Source organism: Rattus norvegicus, chromosome X (genome assembly GCF_036323735.1).
Source record: "Rattus norvegicus strain BN/NHsdMcwi chromosome X, GRCr8, whole genome shotgun sequence".
NCBI classification, from domain to species: Eukaryota; Metazoa; Chordata; class Mammalia; order Rodentia; family Muridae; genus Rattus; species Rattus norvegicus.
In genome coordinates, this window is record NC_086039.1 from 70,110,348 (window position 1) to 70,132,047 (window position 21,700).

At 37.4% G+C, this 21,700-nt stretch overlaps 1 protein-coding gene and 1 pseudogene across 1 annotated transcript in view; both read right to left on the bottom strand.

Moving 5' to 3' along the window:
• The window catches only part of Tex11 (testis expressed 11), a 263,533-nt gene that overhangs the window by 137,336 nt on the left and 104,497 nt on the right, over window positions 1-21,700 (bottom strand). The window contains exons 10-14 of the mRNA XM_008773302.4: window positions 18,640-18,694; window positions 14,064-14,159; window positions 12,266-12,347; window positions 10,821-10,899; window positions 193-344 (exon numbers count right to left, since the gene is read on the bottom strand). Of these exons, the coding sequence (XP_008771524.1) occupies window positions 193-344; window positions 10,821-10,899; window positions 12,266-12,347; window positions 14,064-14,159; window positions 18,640-18,694 (464 nt within the window). The remainder of the gene's footprint in view (window positions 1-192; window positions 345-10,820; window positions 10,900-12,265; window positions 12,348-14,063; window positions 14,160-18,639; window positions 18,695-21,700) is intronic.
• Window positions 9,085-9,829, bottom strand: Sgcb-ps1 (sarcoglycan, beta, pseudogene 1; annotated as a pseudogene).

A 21,700-nucleotide genomic window follows, 5' to 3' on the forward strand; every position in this document is an offset into this window, starting at 1 on the left:
TTGTCATTTTCGCTTAGTTGTTCATTATAGCATACTAAAGTTGTGACCTCTAGATGGTCACACTGTTGTAGAAAACCTTTAAAAGTGGGGGATGGGGAAAAACTGTTGACCTGAGAATTTTGACATTTCTCTGACATGTATCTTAAAATAATAAGGAATTAACAACTTTCAGAAATGCAGAACCTTACTCACCTATAAGTATTTCTTTAATCTTCTCTTCAGCAATCACATCTTGGTCCACTTGTAAAAGCATGTCAATGTAGAACAACAGAATTCTCTTTCTATGTTCTGGCAACTTAAAATGATCAGCGATGATCTTCAGAAAGCAAAACCCAACAGAATCTCTGCCCAAGAAGACATAATTTTAAGCAGTGTAAATAAAACTTGTTTTTGATCAATAGGATTAAAATAATTTCAATGTGAGCCAAAACAAACTTAGTTAATGCCATTAAATGCCTATCTGCCAGTAATTGTTTCATTATAGTAACAATTCAGTTTTTATTTGTGGGGTGGGGGGAGGGGGAGGGAGGGAGGGAGGGAGGGGGAGAGAGAGAGAGAGAGAGAGAGAGAGAGAGAGAGAGAGAGAGAGAGAGAGAGAGAGAGAAGTGCACCCATGTCAGGGAATGCATGTGAGGTCAGAGAATTGGGAATGGGTTCTCTCCTTCAGGTCGTCAACTAGGCACAATTAGCTGTTGAAACATACTGCCAGCTCAACATTTTCTTATTATTTTGCTTGTTCATTTGTCTTTCAAAGACAAGGTCTCACTCTGTAGCTCAAGCTTGCCCTGAACTTACTATGTAGCCAAGGCTAGCTTTAAACTCACAGAAATCCTCCTATCTCTCTCTCAAGTTCTGGGAATACATGAGCCACTATGCCTGTATTTCAATATTATTAAATGTCAATACATGATGAGGACAGGAAAAAGTCTACCTAAGAGCAGTGAAAGAGAGAGATAGTCAGTTCATTGAGCATAGTGCAGTGGAGTTAACTTCATTTGTGAGTTCATGCAGTGTAGGCAGAGTTCAGCAGAGTGAGTTCAGCAGAGGCAGTTGAAGCCAGAAAATATGGAGCCAGAAAGATTAGAACAAATACCAGAGTGAGTCTGAGACCAAGGAGAGCAATTCAGTGGGAAGCTAGAGAAGCCATTGACTCAGCTAGCATGGACAGGTTTCTGAGCCAGAACAGCTGAGTTGAACCAACTAGCCAGAGTACAGAAAGAACTAGAAACTGGGAACTTATTCAGCAATAAGCCTCTAAAACAACAATTACATCAGGCAAATAAAAGCTACTTCTACAAACCTCTTTTCAAATGTATGGCCAGGGTAATCCAAGTGATTCCCAAAACAATATAGATTATTGATGTAACCCTTGCTTGCCTCCCAGAGTTGAAGTTAAGCTAAAGACAGTAAGTACAGTTTGGACACAGGACTTAGTATGATTCCAGCTGGATCTAACCTAAAAGCTTTCTCTGTGGCTTAGTTTAAAGGTAACAGAAAATACTATGCAAGCTCCCAAGAAATAAGGGAAATATAGTAGTCTTACCCAGTCCAAACACACATGAACCACAACACTGACCAACATGGCAAACTATCTGTACTGGTACAGTAAGTTACAGTTTGTGCAACTAAAAGCTATCTAATTGTACTTAGGGTCTACTCAATAGAAAGAAAACCATGCCTGGTACTAAAAACAAAGCCAATTTCTCAGAGCTAGTAAGGCTGTGGACCTTAGAAACAAGTCTACACCACCATTTTGTTAGATCAATATTATTCTTTTTTATTGAATATTTTCTTCATATACATTTCAAATGTTATCCCCTTTCCCCTCCCAATGCTTCTATGATGGTGCTCCATCACCCATCCTTCCACTTCCTCCCACCTACCCACTACCTCCCACATCCCCATCCTGACATTCCCCTACATTGGGACACTGAGCCATCACAGGACCAAGGGCTTTTCCTCCCATTGATGCCCAACAAGGCCATCCTCTGCTACATATGTGGCTGGAGCCATGGGTCACTCCATGTGTACTCTTTGGATGGTGGTTTAGTCCCTGGGAGCTCTGGGGTGTCTGGTTGGTTGATATTGTTGCTCTTCCTATGGGGTTGCAAATCTCCATAGTTACCACAGTCCTTTCTCTAGTCTATATTCTAAATGTAACTCTACCCACAGATAAGTATAGATACCACCATCCGTCAAAGAATCTTCACTTTATAACAGATGGAGACGATCACAGCAAATCTGATCACGTGGGGTCAGTGCATACATCTATATCACAGTTACAGTATCTATATCTTGGATAAATTTGCAGAAAAGTAAATAAAAATTTAATAGCCGGAATACTAGGAAGTCTACTGATAAAGTCTTTCCTAGACATGACTACATAACTAAGACTGAAACAATGGCAGTATCAATAGACATACTTGCATGGGGATGAATTTACAGAGTCCCACCACTAAACTATTGGTAATAACTTATGACTGCTGGGAGAGGGAAAATTAGCCATTTCCAGGAATGAGCCATGTCTTAATTAAGGTTTCTGTTGCGTGAAGAGACACCATGACCATGGCAATTCTTATAAAGGACAACATTTAATTGGGGCTGGCTTATAGGTTCAGAGGTTCAGTCCATCATCATCATGGTGGGAAGCATGGCAGTGTTCATTCACACATGGTGCTGGAGAAGGAGTTCAGAGTTCTACATCTTGATCCACAGGCACTGGAAGTTGACAGTGTTCCATATTAGGTCTAGCTTGAGCACAGAAGATCTCAAGGCCTGCCTCCACAGTGACACACTTCCTCCAACAAAGTGATACCTCCTAATAGTGACATTCCCTATGAACCTATTGGGGGCCATTTTCTTTCAAACCACCATAAGCCCCTGAATTGGTTATCAGCCCTTAAATCCATTTTCATCCAAGCAACAAAAACAGACTCAGCTGTTTTTATATATGTGTGCATTGAAACGTATGCATATAACAAGAATAAAGAATAATCAAAGCTAAAGAGGCTGTGGAGGGTATGGGGGTTTGAAGGAAAAGTCCATGGGAGTAGATGAAAAGAGTAAAGGCAAGGATTAAAGTGATATAACTCTATTTTAATTAACTATGCCTTTAAATTGTCTATATTCCGATGAACTAAAAATCTAAAAGAAATTCTTGATGAATTTCTTGACATATATGGCCTACCAAAGATAAATCAAGATAAAATAAGTAATTTAAATAGACTCATAACCCCTACTGAAATAGAGGCAGTAATTAAAAATTTCCCAACCAAAATAAGTCCAGGGCCAATATATTGAGTTCAGAATTCCACCAGACTTTCAAAGAAGAACAAATGTCAACATTTTTCATATTATTCTGCAAAATAGAAATTGAAGGAACATTTCGAAATTATTTTTATGAAGAGAGTATCAACTTGGTACCAAAATCACACAAAGACCTCCCCCAAAAAGAAAATTACATAGATGCAAAATTTTTCAAGAACATACTTGCAAATCAAATTTTAAAAGATTGCAAATCAAAAAGATTATCTATCATGACTAGGTTGCTTCACCCAAGGGATGTAGAAATGGTTCAACAAACATAAATGAATAAACATAATTTATCACACAGACTAAAAGAAAGAAAAGTACATGATTATCTTCTTAGATGCAAAAAAGATCTTTGACAAAATCCATTATCTCCTCATGATAAAATTTCTAGAGACACTAGGGATATGAAGGAAATTTCTCAGTATAATATAGTCAATCTATAACAACCCAAAGTATACTTATTTACAAACAGCCAACATTATTCAAAATGGAGAAAAAGTCAAAGTATTTCCATTAAATTGGGAACAAGACAAGGATGTTTACTCTTGCCATACCCATTCAATATAGTGCTTGAAGCTAGAGCAATAAAACAACTAACTGAAGTAGGCAGAGAGGAAATACTTGGGTAGGAGAGGGGAGGGGGGGAAAGGGGAACATGATCAGATATTGGGGGAGGGAGACAGGAGAGAAGCCCTGAGGGCCAGCAGAATGAATAGAAATATGCAACCTCGGGGAGTAGGAGGTGGGGTGGGACCCTCTGGAATGTACCAGAGACCTGGAAGGTAAGAAAAGCTCAGGGGAGGGGCCTTAGATGAAATGCCCTACAGTGGGGAGAGGGAACTTCCACCTCTAACAGAAAGACAGGGCATCAAGTGGAGGGATGGGGTTGCCATCCTACAGTCAAAAACTCTGACTCAGAATTGTTCCTGTCTGAAAGAACTGCAGGGACAAGACTGAAGAGACAGAAGGAAAAGCGGTCCAGTGACAGGCCCAAATTGGGATCCATCCCAAGAGGAGGCTCCAAGGCCTGACACTATTACTGAGGCTATGGAATGCTTACAGACAGGAGCCTAGCTTGCTTGTCCTCTGAGAGGCCCAACAAGCATCTGAAAGAGTCAGATGCAGATATTTACACCCAACCAATGGACAGAAACTGCTGACCCCTGTGGTTGAATTAGGGAAAAGCTGGAGGAAGCTGAGGAGGAGGGAAACCCTGTAGGAGGACCAGCAGTCTCAACTGGACCCCTGAGATCTCTCAGGCACTGAGCTACCAACCAGGCAGCATACACCAGCTGAGATGAGGCCCCTGACACATATACAACAGAGGACTGCTGGGTCTGGCCTTGGTGGAAGAAGATGTGCCCTAACCCTTGAGAGCCTTGAGGCCCTAGGGAGTGGGGAGGCCTGGCAGGGACGGGGGGGGGGGGGGGGAGGCGAAGACATACTCTTGGTGACAAGGGGGAGGAATAATGGGATGAGGAGTTGTTGGAGGGTGGACTGGGAGGAGGGCAATGGCTGGACTGTAAAAAATAAAAGTAATAAAAATAAAATGGAAAATAAACCAGGAAAAGAAAAAGTCAAAGTATACTTATTTATAAACAGTATGATTCAATACCTAAAATACCTTAAAGATTCCACCAGAAACTTCTATAGCTGGTAAATACTTTGAGAAATATAGGAGGATACAAAATTAACAGTCAAAAATTAGTAGCTTTCCTATGCACAAAAGAAAAATAGAATGAGAAAGAAATCAGAGAAACAGTGCATTTTACAATAGAAAGCAAAATACCTTGGAATAGTCCTAACAAGGAAATGAAAAGACACATATAAAAAACTAAAACACTGAAAAATGAAGTTGAAAATGATACTAGAATATGTAAATACTACCATGCTCATGAATCAGTAGCATTGATATTACAAAAATCACTATCTTACCACAAGCTACAGATTCAGCACACTACTAATCAAAATTACAACACAATTATTCCCAGAAATTGATAAAAGTAATCTTCAACTTCATATGGAAACACAAAAAATTATAGCCAAAACAATCCTGAACAATAAAAAAGGTGTTGCAGGTATTACTATCCCAAACTTGAAATTATACTGCAAAGCTATAGAAATAAAAACAGCATGGCAGGGTTGGGGATTTAGCTCAGTGGTAGAGTACTTGCCTAGCAAGCACAAGGCCCTGAGTTCGGTCCCCAGCTCCGAAAAAAAGAACCAAAAAAAAAAAAAAAACAGCATGGCACTAGCATAAAAACAAACACATTGACCAGTGGAATAGAATTATAGACCAACACATAATTTCACGTACCTACAGACACTAATTTTTGAAAGGAAGTAAAAAAAAATACACGTTTTTAAAAAAACATTTTCAACAAACATTGTTGGTCAAACTCAAACCCCAAATGGATCAATGGTCTCAACATGAGACCAGATACCCTGAATATGGTAGAAAAGAAAGTATAGAATAGACTTGAACTCATGAGCACATAGAAAGACTTCTTCAACTCAGGTATTAAAATCAACAGTTATAGGACCTCATGAGGGTAAAAATCTTACAGCAAAGGACATCATTATTGGAGCAAAGCAGCAGCCTTCAGACTGGAGGGGAAAATCTTAACATCTACTTAAGGGTTAGTTTGTAACAAATAACCTAATTTAAACTAGGGTATAAAACTTAACAAGGAGTTCTCTGAAGATGAAATCCCAAGTGGCTAAGAAATATATTTTAATATGTTCAACATCTTTTGCAATTAGAAAACTACAAAACTTTTTTGATATTTCATCTTATCACAAATATTTGCTTATAATGAGTGTGGGTTTCTGGGGCTTTTCCAGGGAACCTCCCCCTATATAGAGAGGAGAGTCAGAGTTTTATCTGACAGTGCGGCCCTTTAAAGGGAATAAGGAATTTGCAAAGAAAGGGAGTGAGCCAGGCATGATGGTCAAGGGAATCTTGTAGTTCACTGACTAGCAATCAGGCTGCTTCTATGGCTCTATGTAGCAACCAGGGCATTTCTGCTCTTCTAACTGACAGCCAGGTGCTTCTTTATTTATACAAGCTTCACTGACTAGAGGCAGACTAATGACTATTCAAGTGGTATAGAATATATGTTCGACTTCTCATTACATGTTCAGGGTTATGAGTCCAGTTACAATAAGAAAATACAAACAGAACAGTTTATTCTTATTATTATTAGCCCTATAACTCCAATTTAAAAAATCTAAAGAATGTCACCTCTAGAGCAAACACATTTATTATATGACAGCCTATTTTCAGGCTGGCAATGTTTGCTGTTTAAAAGCAATCCAGACAAACAGAAAATATCTGAACTAGTCTTTTTATAAATAGCAAATATTAATACTTAACTCCTTTTATTATATGTTTCATCATCTACACTATAAAGTAGGAAAAATCTATTTTAGTCTATCTATCTTACTGAGTTTTATTCCTTCAGGAGTATATCCTGTATGACCCCCTATTTTTAAACTACATTTTTAGAGTCCTCTAAGCCTATAATAAAAAGAGACCTTGAATCTGTAACCTATTCTTCTGGCCTGAGTTTGTCAGAGTTTGTCAATTGTCTCTGCTTGCCCTGCAAGTTTGTTCAGGAGCAGATGCCCCAAGAAGATTCCTAGAGAATTGGCCGCATCTAGCTGTGTTCTTATCTGTGCTTAATGATCTCCAGGGCATAAGGAAGACTTCCAAATAAAATGGCCAGATAAAGTGAATTTTAGAATTTTTCTAAAAAGACTCAGACATAATTTTTCTCAGGAGAAAACGTAAAATTAATCATAATGTAGAAAGTTCCTAAGAATGCAACACGCAGAGACCCAAACCCAAAAGTTATAGACAGAAGGACAGCGATTGCAGCAATTTGTCTTGGTTTTGTGAGAACTGTGTCAAGTAGCATTGCCATTTCCAGTGGGAATAACTGTGCCAGTGGGTAGAATTACTAGGTGCTATGGCTTGTACCCTAAAAGGTTTGTTTGTTGATGGCTCAGTCCCCCAAGTAGCAGTGTTGAGAAACTGTGCTGACTATAGTTATGTCAATTTGACAGAAGCTAGAGTCATTCTGAAAGACAGAACCTTAGTTGAAAAAGTGCCTGCATCAGACTAGCCAATAGGCAAGCTTGTGGTACATTTTCTTGTTTAATACTTGAACTGGAAAAGCCTAACTTAAGACCGTGGGTGGTGCCTACACCTAGGCTATAAGAAAGCAACCCCAGAAAGCCATGGGAAACAAACCAGTAAACAGCACTCTCCATGGCTTCTGCCTCCAGGTTCCTGCCTTTCTTCCCTGGATGATGAACTATGAGCTTTAAGATGACCATGGTGTTTTATCACAACAATGCAAATCCCAAGGAAGGCACAGGATGGAACCTGTAAAAGCAGCATCTATTGGGAGGTACTTAGGTCATTTAGGGGTATGTTGTCCTTTCAAGGAAATGCTGTTTTCCTGAAAAGAGTTTTGGGGACAGTAATTAGGAAAGCCTAATGTGATCCTTCAATCCCTTTCTGAGAGATGATCACTAGCAACCACACATGCTCACATCACTGCCATCCACCATGACATGATATAGTCAAGAGGACCCTCACCAAAACTGAGGTCATGCCAACGGCATAATCTGATCCTACAAAACTAGACAAACTGTGAGGTAAAGGCACACTTTTTCTTAATAAGGAGTCTGTAACAAATACTTTATTATAAAGACAAAGAGCTAACTTTACTCTAGGTAACGTAATGTTATATGATTAACTTATTGAGGAACTACCTGTTTTCCAAGGCAGATGCTCCATTTCACATTTCAAACAGCAGCATTAACAGAGTTAATACCTATATACATGTTGGTCACTACATGCTAATTATTATTATTATTATTATTATTATTATTATTATTATTATTATTATTGCCATCCCAGTGACTGACTTCACATTGCGGTTTTGGTTTGGTGGCTAATGATACTTGCATCTTTTCAAGTGGTTATTCCACATTGATTCTGATGATGCTGAAGCTTGTCAACCAGTAAAATGTCTCTAAAAACTTTAAAAGACTCTTTAGACATTAATTATACCATGAAAAGAAATCCAAAGAAATATAAGCTGTAAAACCACACCTACTCACTTCTTCCTGCTTTATATTACTCTGGCATGCAGGTTAATGTAGCTTAACTCAAATTTTTTTTCTAAAAGACTTAGTAATTTTAATTTTATTAATTTCTCATGTCATTTGAAAATTAGTGCAACTCAGGGCATATCAGAATCTAGGTACTCAAAAGCCTTTAAATATGGAGAGTACATAATAGATACATTAGTTCTCCCCAGTGAAAATAACTACAAGTTATCCCAAACTCTGAAAAAACACAGTTCACATATGTTCTTAAAAAGGTCAAGCTGATGAAGGGGCTCGAGACCCCATATGAACAACAATGCCAAGCAACCAGAGCTTCCAGGGACTAAGCCACTACCTAAAGACTATACATGGACTGACCCTGGACTCTGACCTCATAGGTAGCAATGAATATCCTAGTAAGAGCACCAGTGGAAGGGGAAGCCCTGGGTCCTGCTAAGACTGAACCCCCAGTGAATGTGATTGTTGGGGGGAGGGCGGCAATGGGGGGAGGATGGATAGGGGAACACCCATAGAGAAGGGGAGGGGGAGGGATTAGGGGGATGTTGGTCTGGAAACCGGGAAGGGGAATAACAATCGAAATGTAAATAAGAAATACTCAAGTTAATAAAGAAAAAAAAAGATCAAGCTGAGATGCTGGTAGGAATGAATATTCTAGAGTGTTTGGACGCTGGCTGTCTGGGACCACCCTCTTTCTCTGACTGGTCAGTGCTGAAGGAACTGGGCAGATGAGTGGCCTATCTCAGTTGAGATGATGCTGTTTTCAACTTTGATATTTAAATCACTGGTAGCTCTGCTGGTACTCCTTTCAGTGATAGTTTCTGAACATTCCAACTTTTCAGTCCATTTGGCAGATGAAATAAACGCATAAGTTTCCGATTCTGTGCTGAATGAGATATTTTGTGCCCTGAGGTAGAAAACTACATGATCGAGGTTTTGTTCTTGTCTACACCGAGCTTTGTTGTCCCTTGTTTGCTGACAAACAATGCACTGCTTGTTGCCAGTAATGACCAGGTTTTCATTCTGCCTTCCTCCTACTGTGCTCTTATAAAAAGGACAGATGATGCCCATGTCACACACTTGCTTGAATCACAGCAGGCTACTTTCATGAATCTCAATGCTGTCAACAGACATTTGGCTCAATGTGAATCACAGCTCAATGACAAACGTTATGAGTAGATTGCTGGCAACCAAGATAAAAAGAAGGATAACTTGGTCTTCCTCCCTCTGAATCAGATTTTATGGAGAGGAACTTCATCAATAGGAATATACACAGCTCTAAGCTTACTGCTGTGCTCATTGGTAACATTGCTTCACTCACTGGCCCATTGGAACCTTGCTGCTCCGGACCTACCTCCATAGCTGCCGCTGCCAACATCTTAGCCCAGCGCCTTGAATTCTTTTTTTTTTCCATCTTTATTAACTTGAGTATTTCTTATTTACATTTCGATTGTTATTCCCCTTCCCGGTTTCCAGACCAACATCCCCCTAATCCCTCCCCCTCCCCTTCTCTATGGGTGTTCCCCTATCCATCCTCCCCCCATTGCCGCCCTCCCCCCAACAATCACATTCACTGGGGGTTCAGTCTTAGCAGGACCCAGGGCTTCCCCTTCCACTGGTGCTCTTACTAGGATATTCATTGCTACCTATGAGGTCAGAGTCCAGGGTCAGTCCATGTATAGTCTTTAGGTAGTGGCTTAGTCCCTGGAAGCTCTGGTTGCTTGGCATTGTTGTTCATATGGGGTCTCGAGCCCCTTCAAGCTCTTCCAGTTCTTTCTCTGATTCCTTCAACGGGGGTCCTGTTCTCAGTTCAGTGGTTTGCTGCTGGCATTCGCCTCTGTATTTGCTGTATTCTGGCTGTGTCTCTCAGATGGTTCCTGTCGGCCTGCACTTCTTTGCTTCATCCATCTTATCTAGTTTGGTGGCTGTATATGTATGGGCCACATGTGGGGCAGGCTCTGAATGGGTGTTCCTTCAGTCTCTGTTCTAAACTTTGCCTCCCTATTCCCTGCCAAGGGTATTCTTGTTCCCCTTTTAAAGAAGGAGTGAAGCATTTGGATATTAGCCCAAATGCTCGAATTACCCTAGATACACAGAACACATGAAACTCAAGAAGGATGACCAAAATGCGAATGAATTCTTACTTTATAAAACCATTGAATAGATTTTTTTGTCATTCCTTTTAAAAAATTAATATTAACTTCAAAAATAACTTTACTATTTTAAGTGACTTGGGAAGCAGTGCTATACAGATCAGTACAGTAATATGTCTTGTAAGAATAAACATGAATATATAAAGATTCAATATGTTCATAAAATCATAAAAAAAGTTATTCATCGTAGAAAGGAAAAAAATCAATTTTCCATACCTTTTATTATCTATCAGGAATTGAATAATGCTCAGACAGAACTCCAAAGGCATAGCAAGATACAGCACTTCCTTAGCAGCTAACAAAGAAAAGCATATTAATCATACAAAGAACAAAGAAAAAATGAACATGAGTTAAACATATCAACTTTATTTATAGAAAGTTTAACTATTTGCAATAATTTTCCATTCAAAATATTCATATTAAAATTTGGTATATACCATATTTATCTGATACTTCACCAAAATCTTTTTATAATGCCTTAATACTCAATACCAGAAAGGGCAGTGACATGGAAATCTTTACATAGACTGCAAGGTACAAACTTTCTGAAATCAACCTGGAAATACCCTATGCTAAGAACACCTGAAAAAGAGCTTGCAATCTCAAGTCAGATGTAAGTGATACATCAGTTTCCACCTGTGCAGCCATAGGCAAGTTATTTCATTTTTCTGAACCTTAATTTGTTGCATGTAAAGTAGTAACTATACTAACGATTTATTTATGTTATCAATTACTGTTGTAATTTTTTAAAATAATTTATTATATAACCAATAATTATACTAACACATAATTTTATGTAGTTCAAATAATCAAGGTCTTAAAGATGACTAAAATATCCAGTAATTGTGGATCTACAAGCCCAGAATTTGGGAAATGAAAGCAAGAGAATCAGAAGTTCAAGTCCATCTTCAGCCACTTACTGAATTCAAGGACAGCCTAAGCTATACAGGATATATGTGGTAAATGCTTATTATATGCATTTTATCATAGGATTTTTCAAACATCACAAGGTATTATTATTATTATTATTATTATTATTGCATCTCTTTTGAAAATAAACTGAAACACAAAAAAAATTAAGGCACTTGTCAAACGACACACAGCTATATATCTGTATATTTATTTCCTTGTATATCCTACACCCTTAATAATAATTGAAAAACAAGTACCAATGTTTATACAATTATTTAGAAATGCATCATTAGACAGTTTCATTCAATGGATAGTTTTTCTCTTTGGGCCACTGTGGAGGAGGCCAAGAATCTCAGCCTGAGAACACAGATCTAATTGTTCTCCATGGTACTTCCTCAACCCCCATGCCCATCTCTAAGTCCCTCAATAAACTAGCCATCCTTTCCCCACTACCCCTCCAAAACAAGAATTCTTTGTTCACGGTCATAGAACATTTCATAAAGGTTGAGCAGCTGTAATTCTCTGCTAAGCTAAATGAAGCTGATTGCTTTGATTCAGTTTCTTTTTATAAGCACCTTTTAATTTTGCCCCCATTCTTTCCTCTTTCTTTCTTCCTAGTTGATAATTCCTTTACTATTGATCGGTTTTCTCCTCAACAACCACCAAATTATAGCTATTGTTAGTAAATTACAAAATTACTTTGTGCTGATATTTCAAAATTGTATGCTCTTTACACAGAGAAGTTATACCTTCAAGGAGTTCTTCATTGAATGCTTTCCCTTTTATGAGGATCCGCATCTTTAAGAAAAGCCCAGCTGGATCTAAATGCTCCTATTTTAAACAAAGAAATCACAATGATATTATAACTCTGGAATGTAAAATCCAATTTTCAAGTAATTGCCTGTTTTGTTCAACCTTTGCATGATGACTCAGAATAAAAAGAAATCGAAATTACAAAACATCATATAAATCATATAATAATATCTGTTCTATCCCCTAAGGATATTTTCTGACACTTTATTCAATCTCAATAAAATAATACAAAGAAAGGAGCATGCAAAACATGTCCATGGACTGGCAAACATTTAATGGCAATGTAAATATTTAAGTGGCAAAGCTCACACCATACTCTAAGGAAAACCTTAAACATCAGTTAGATTTATTTTCTACAAAATTTCTCCCTTCCCTCCTCTTTCCCAAAGCTCCTATATACACCTCCTTGCTTTCTTTAAAATTCATGGCTTCTTTTTTCACTAATTGTTGTTATATAAATATATATGTAACTGCACAATGTTACTTGTATGCATGTTTTAATAAGCATCCTTTTGAAACGATGTTAGAAAAACACAAAATTTATTATCATTTCTATTGAACATAGCTTTTATGTCTACTGCTAATAACAATGTTGCCTGATATTTCCAGGTTATTGTTAGCTAGCCCTAAGACAACTGTAGAGAGTGGAAGCTATTAAAAAATCGTGTGGCCTTGGTCCACAGAACAGAACTCTTCCCTCTGCAATGACAATCAGTTTGTATATAAACACTGGATCCATACTCTGTAACTACTTATAGCTAGTCATTGTATGATAACTTAATGAAATATTAAAGAAAGCAAAAACGAATGTGTGTGTGTGTGACAGAGAGAGACAGACAGAGAGAGAGAGAGAGAGAGAGAGAGAGGGAGGGAGGGAGGGAGAGAGATACAAATACAGAGAATAATCTAAAATAGTCAACTTTAACTCTGATTTATTACTGTGTTTAGATTTCTAGTACTGTATCTTTCCACTCTGTTTCCTTTGAAGCTCAGTCTAACTTGGGACTTCATGTAGTCACATTATCTGATTGCCCACAACTTCAAAAGTACTGTAAACATTTTTCTAGTGTAACATATACCATGTAATATACATACGCACAACCATGTATATAAAGGATGTATGTATAGTCCTATAATTTGGATCTGAAATGTCTAACAAAAGCCCATGTAGTAGAGTGTTCCCCAGCTGATACAGCAATTTAGAGGTGATGAACCTGTAAGAGGAAAGCAGGGAGAGCAATACTACTGAAGGACATACTAGGGCTTTGGTGCCTCTAACACAAGCTCTGTCTCTCTTCTTCTCCCTCTCCTACATTCCTCCTCTCCTCCTCTCTTCTTTGGCTTCCCAAGTGCCATTAGGTGAGGAGGTCTCCTTTATCACATGGTTCCATGTACACCCTGTCACATGCCCAAAAACAACAGACTGGGTGTCCACAGTCAACGATAAGACTTATTAAACGGTTCCTCTTCTTAGGTTGATTATCTGAGGAAGGTTCTCCCAACCTATACTCGATGGGGTATAAGCACATGCAACTGAGGACAGCTATGAATGCAGCTCAAAACAAAACGGTAAAGTTACTTAAAATATTTTACTTTACCTTTATGTAGTAGAGTGCAACAGTTTGTTGTGTTTTTTCAAGAGGCATACTGAAGTGAATGTCTAAACTGAATTTCAAACTGTGAATTAAAACTTTAAAAAATTTAAGTTAGCATTAAAGAGTAAAAGTCTCCTACCTTGTTAGCGACAATTACAGCAATGAGGGCCTTGTTATAATATGCTTCGTCATCACAGTTCAAATAAATAGTGGCAAGTAGCCGCAGACCTTTCGCCTGTAGTAAACGACAAAGAAAAGCTTCTCGCTAAGGAATGAACTACAACAGCTGGCTAGCACTTACACAATGACGGTATCATCTCGAACCTAAGTTATCTTTTTGTAATAGCACTGTCTGTATACAACCATATATTCTCAAAACAGGACTCATTGTGCTAGTTTATACCAAACATTGTCTAAGAAATGATAGTATTGGTCATGCTTGTGCCTTGTTTAAATTTAATATAACTGTTAAAATAATTGCTTTCCTTCTTTTATGTGTTTTTTATTTTGGTGGTAGAGTTTTTTGTTTGTTTCTTTGGGGTGTTTGCTTGTTTAGTTGCTTTTTATAAATAAAGTTTTCTGAGACAAGGTCTCACACTACAGTTTCTGCTGGCCTAGAGCTCTCCAGGAACTTTTTGGGTGCAAATACCACTGTGCCCAACTTAACAAAATTTATTTTCTTTTTAGAATCTTACTATTAAAATACTTTATCATCCCCAATTTAAAACTCAAATCAACTGCATTATAAAATGAGTGAAGTATCATTTAAGTAAGTCACTGTCTCTAGTCATGACAACATTCACACAGGGACTGGGAATGTGTTTACAGATTTATGGGAAGAATTGAAGTGGGGAATAGAATGAATCCAAACATGTTATATTATTATATTTAATTATATAAAAAAGGTAATGCCAGTGAAATAATTGGGGTAAATAAGTGATACCTTCAGTATGTATAAAGGTCCATAGAGAAGCAACAGGGTTAACTAGTGTAGTGAAAGATTTCAGTACATATAGGCCTCATAGATAGGATTCACAAAGTGAAAACAAGAGGCTCTGAACCAGGAATTTAGATATATAGAGAGATATATTTAGATATAGAATTAATATGTAAATATTAACCAAAATGTTAATAAGAAACAAATGTTAAAAATAAGAGGTTCAAATGTTAAAAATAAGAGGTTCAAAAAGCTCAAATAACCCAAGATGCAATCTACAGACCACAGGAAGCTCAAGAAGAAGGATGACCAAAATGCGGATGCTCCCACTCCTTCTTAAAAAGGGAAAATAATATCCATAGGAGGGGATATGGAAGCAAAGTTTAGAGTAGTGACTCAAGGAATGGCCATTCAGAGCCTGAACCACATGTGGCCCATATATATACAGCCACCAAAACTAAATAAAGTTGATGAAGCTAAAAAGTGCATGCTGAAAGGGACCGGATATAGATCTCTCCTGAGAGACACATCCAGAGCATGTCCAATACAGAGGTCAATGCTAGCAGCAAATCACTGAACTGAGAATAGGACCCCCTTTGGGGGAATTAGAGGGAGTATTGAAAGAGTTGAAGGGGCTTGCAACCACATAAAAACAACAATGCCAACCAACCAGAGCTTCCAGGGACTAAACCACTACGGAAAGACTATACATGGACTGACCCAGGGCTCCGACTGCATATGTAGCAGAGAATAGCCTTGTTGGGGCACCAGTGGAAGGGGAAGACCTTGGTCCTGCCAAGGTTGGACCCCCAGTGCAGGGGAATATGGGGGAGGGCAATAAGGGGGATGTATAGGGGGAATAAGCATATGGGGGGGAGTAAGAGGGGAGGGAATGGGGGCTTATGTACAGAAAACCACCGGGAAGGGGAATAACCTTTGAAATGTAAGTAAAGAAATATATAACAAAAAAAATTTTTTTAAAAAGAGGTTCTATAGCAATACATGTGTGTCTCTCTAAGTATAATATAAAGATAGTAGGACAAGGTAAAGATGCTCTATTGACTTGGTTTAAATGTCAAGCATATTAGTCCCCTCCAGATCCAGAGGAATGATGATGTCTCTATTATCATTTCTCTTAATTTTTAAATTAAACACTAAGATGAATCAAATGAGATATATAAAAAGTAATACTATAACTACTGTAAAACAACTCTATAAGAGTTTGTAAGCTCCCATAGAGAAATGTATGGAGAAAATATGAACTCTCTAAGAAATATTGTAGCTATTGCATTATAGCCAAAGTGTTCATTTTTCAGAAACAGAGGAGAATAAATAAATCTCAGAATCTATGTTTTAAAAAAGGAGCCAGACATCAACTAGTCCATATTGGATAATTCCATTTATACATAACTCAAGAACAGCCCAGGATAATCTACAATAAAAGTCAGAATATTGGGGGTTTATCCCCCCCCTTGAGAGAAATGTGTATTAATTGGTACAGAGACTTATTTACCCTAATTATTTCACTGGCATTACTGGTTTTTAATTATATCTTTTAAATTTTAATTCAGGTATAATTAATATATTTATATGTAAAATATATACAAAAAGTTCAAGAACATCAGAACCATGGCTCTGAGAATTTTAACAAAGCAGTATGTGGAAATAATAAAATGCAGCCACTAGTTTTATATTTTAAAAACAGCAAAAGTGATTACAATGATATATTCTTTAAAGGGTAAATATTGACACATACTATCACATAGAATGAACTATAAAGACAATATGTTTTTTTAAAAAAAGGCCATTCACAAAGACAAATGACATTTGGTTGTGCTTGTGAATGTTAATTAGACTAAAATTCATAGAGACAGAAAATACAGTAGTGGCTGTAGTAGGTAAGATGAAAGGAGAATTGTTTGATAGATACCTTGTTACATTTGGTATCCTAATGGATATAAATATTTTAAATTCCTCTATGCTATGGCATGTAATAATTACAGCCACATTTTATTAAATACTAAAATTAACCAGTTAACTTCCAAGTCCCCTATGCCAGGAATGGATTACGTCTAGTTGAGTTGTTGGCCAAAGGGACCTAGGCTATTTTCAAGGCTTATTTCCAAGGTTGTTATCCACAAACTGACGATATAAGGCCCTACTGCTAAAGAGACTATCTACACAACTCATTGAACATGGAAAAGACAAGTAGGTACTTACCTAGAGCCTCCACCCCTCATAACTACTATTCATGGTACTAAAAGGTACCCGTCATGCTACCAGAGGAAAAAGGAAAACACAATCCCAACTATACACTTTAATCTACTATGGTGACCTGCCTGCAAGATAGGCTGGGGCAATAGTGACACAAACATTGCTGGCGTAACCAACCACTATCTGATTGGAATTAAAGGCTCACTTCACAAGATGTAACCCAGGCCTGATATTCCTCAGGTGGCCAAGAACCTGAAACCATGAGCCAATGGAAAACCAAAATACTATTATTATGCTAAGGAACATAGCAATAAAACGACTCAATGACATTATGCTATACCCATAGGTCAGTCTCATTCAGCCATTATCAAAGATGCTTCCCCTTCCAGTAGATACCAACAATCACAGAGACCCAAAACTGGACCAAGTGCAGAGAGTGAGAGACCTCAAAACATACAGTTCTAAAGAGAGATGATTTCATCAAAACCCTCCCCTTAGAGTTCAGGGAGCTATGAGGAACAGCCAGAGCAGATAAATGACTCCAAGGAAAGTGTATCTTCCAGGCCTGATGCACATAGGAACTTACTGAGACGGTGACAGCCTGCACAGGGCCTACACAGATTCAAGCTGGTCAGAGTCCCAATACTGAGCTGGGGAAGTGATCATGGGCTCTCACTCCTAACCAAGATGCTGTTTGCAACTGACACCTACTTGCAAAGAAAAATTATTTTTATCAATGGAGTCTCACTAGGGATATTAAGCAACCTCAAGGTAGGTCCCATTACAAGCAATAGATACTTAACACAAAATGAACTCGATATATTTGTAAACTTTTTGTCTCTCAATGCTTTGGGCACTGTTTGTTGTACTGGTCTTTTGCTTGTCTACTATGTCTCCAATTTTGTGGTTTTTATAGGTTGGGGGAATGCGAGTCCAAGCACATTTTTTGTGTTTTCTTTATTATTTTATGTATGTATGTATGTATGTATGTATGTATGTATGTATGTATGTGTTTTTATTGGATATTTTTATTTACATTTCAAATGTGTGTAACTATGTGTTTTTGACACTTGTTTGCCTATTTAAGAGAGGGGAGAGATGTGGAGTTTGGGGGGATATGAAAGGAATTGAGGGAGGAGAACCATGATCAGAACATATTGTATGAATAAATTTTTTAAAATTGTCCCTTATAAGCTCTCACATTTGGTTCCTAGTTGGTGGTGCTTTTTGGGAAGGCTATGAAATCTTCTATCTTGTTGATTTAAGGAAAACATTAAACTTTATACTATGGAATAATAAAAGTTATGATTTACAAAGTAAAACACTGTCCAAAATACTTTATGTGTATGTGTGTGCATGTGTGTTAATTCACAAGTAGATTATGAATTTATGAGGTATATTTATTATATTGCTATGTAAGTTTTATGGAAATCAATGCACTAAAATATTAAATAATGTACCCAATAGATAATCTATTCACTAATAAGGGGTAATCTAACATAACTTTATAATAGCATAAACTGTATTTCATCATTCTACTTCTCTAATATTAAATGATACTTACCAGCATTTCTGGCTCAACAGAATCTTTACCCATCTTCCCAATATCATAGCTTTGGCTAGCATTAAAAAAGAAAAATATGTGTGTAAATATACAATCATTTCAATTATATATGTGTGTGTGTATGTGTGTGTATTTACACACACATACACACACACAAAGGATTATAATATTATATTATTATAATGGGGGCATCGAGCTTTCCCAGGACTAAGATTGATGCCATTCTCTGCTACATATGCAGCTAGAGCCATGGGTCACTCCATGTGTTTGAAAGATACATATAATCAGATGAAGTGGATACTCTTATACACATATAAAATGAGCAAATGAAGGTAATTAGTACATGGATCACTTCATATTCTTATCATTTTAATGAGGAAAATTTTAAATCCTATTTTCTAGATGTTTTGAAATATATGAGTAATTATTACTCTAGTTACCTAACTATACTATAAAAACTTATAATATTATAAGTAATATTACAAGAATCTTTACCCATCTTCCCAATATCATAGCTTTGGCTAGCATTAAAAAAGAAAAATATGTGTGTAAATATACAATCATTTCAATTATATATGTGTGTGTGTATGTGTGTGTATTTACACACACATACACACACACAAAGGATTATAATATTACTAAGAAGATGTGGTATAATCATACTTTATTCCAATTTTTTCTATTTTGCATGCCAACAGATTACTCACTAACACATACAAGTCATTTTTATAAAGCAATACTTTGTAACTGTAGAAAAGCACAATTTCCTCAGGAGCTAACCAACAAATCAACATTTTTTAAATTTTTATATATTTTTCTTCTCTTTTATTGGATATTTTCTTTATTTACATTTCACATGTTGTCCCCTTTCCCGGTTTTCCCTCCAGAAAAGCCCTATCCCATCCCACCTCCCCCTGCTTCAAGGATGATCACCCACCCACCCACTCCTGCTTCCCTGCCCTGGCATTCCCCTACATGGGGGCATCGAGCTTTCCCAGGACTAAGATTGATGCCATTCTCTGCTACATATGCAGCTAGAGCCATGGGTCACTCCATGTGTTTGAAAGATACATATAATCAGATGAAGTGGATACTCTTATACACATATAAAATGAGCAAATGAAGGTAATTAGTACATGGATCACTTCATATTCTTATCATTTTAATGAGGAAAATTTTAAATCCTATTTTCTAGATGTTTTGAAATATATGAGTAATTATTACTCTAGTTACCTAACTATACTATAAAAACTTGCTCAGACTATGTAAATATATTTTTGTACATGTTAAACAATTCTGCTGTATGTCTCTCTTACTCAGAGTCTGGTAAGCACTACTGTACTCTCAAATTCTATGTAACAAATCAATATTTTATTGTAGTCATGCTCTTCTATTTAGATAAATATATTGTCCTAGTTAGTTTTCTTGTCAACTTAATGCAAGTTAGTCCTTTGAGAAGAGGGAACCTCTATTAAGAAAATGTCCCCCAGCAAATTAGCCATGGACTTGACCGTGAGGCATTTTCTTGATTAACGATTTATGCAAGAAGGCCCAGCCCACTGGGAGTGATGTCACCCCTAGGCAGGTGGTCCTGGTATATGTAATAAAGGAGGCTGAACAAGTCATGAGAAGCAAGCCACTAAATAACATTCCTTATGGCTGCAGCTTAAGTGCTTGCCTCCAGGTTCGTGCCTTGAGTTCCAACCCTGGCTTCCTTCAGTGATAAGAATGTGGCCTAAGAGTTCTAAGAAATAAATCCTCTCCTCCCCAAGTTGTTTTTAATCCTGCTGTCTCATCATAGCAAAAGAAACCCTAACAAGGCATATATTTATGGATATATATTCTTACATTAAAGTAGTTTATATATATATATATGTATTTACTTAACAAATTTTAAGGCTGCAAAATATATATTATAGATACATATATTCATATCAAGTACTGTTTTCACAGGAACAAATACATTAAGCATCATACTATACTCTAATAAACCACTATCAGTCCTTTTTGCAGGTGAGTGGCCAAAAAAGGAGTAGCTTCTAATATAGCATGGATTTATATTCAGAATGAATAAAGCGATTGGAAACAAAGAAATTGAATTTTTGGTTCTCTTTATTTCTAACAAATTATATTCCATATGGGACGCCTGATAACCATAAATACTATGCTAATGAGTCTCAGGGTTTCAAAATTTGAAAGTCAAAAACACAATGACTATTCACCATAAAATTTGTATTCCAGAAAGGTATGCCAATATGTAATAGTTAATTGAACAAAACTGAAGATACTCTTGAGGTTACTATTGCTGTGACGAATCACCATGACCAAAGTCAACTGCAAAGGAAAGAGGTTATTTCACTCATTGTTACATATAATGAATCATCACCAAAACAGTGAGGGCAGAAACTTCAAGCGGGTCAGAAACCCGAAGGTAGGAGCTGGTGCAGAGGTTATAGAGGGGTGCTGCTTACTGGCTTGCTCATCATAGCTTCCTCCGCCTGCTTTCATATAGACACCACACACAATGATCTGGACCCTCTGACATCAATCATTAAGAAAATAGTCTTCGCTTTGGCCTTCCTTCTTCTTAAGCTCCATATGGTTTGTGGATTGTGTCATGGACATTCTGAGCTTTGGGTCTAATATCCACTTATGAGTGAGTGTATACCATGTGTGGTCTTATGTGACTGGGCTACCTCACTCAGTATGATATTTTCTAGTTCCATCCATTTACCTTCGAATTTCATGAAGCCATTGTTTTGATAGCCAAAATACCCAACAAAGGGGAGATAGAACTTAGAGAGACCATATGCAGTAGATAGACACGGCCCTTAGTTGAGGAATGGGGCCACCCACCCATCTCAAAATTTTTAACCCAGAAATGTTCCTGTCCAAAGGAAAGACAGGGACAAAAAAAATGGAACAGAGACCGAAGGAAAGGCCATCCAGAGACTGCCCCACCTAGGGATCCATCCCATCTGCAGACACCAAACCCAGATAGTATTGCTGATGCCAAGCCAAGAAGCACTTGCTGACAGGAGCCTGGGGTATGGCTGTTCCC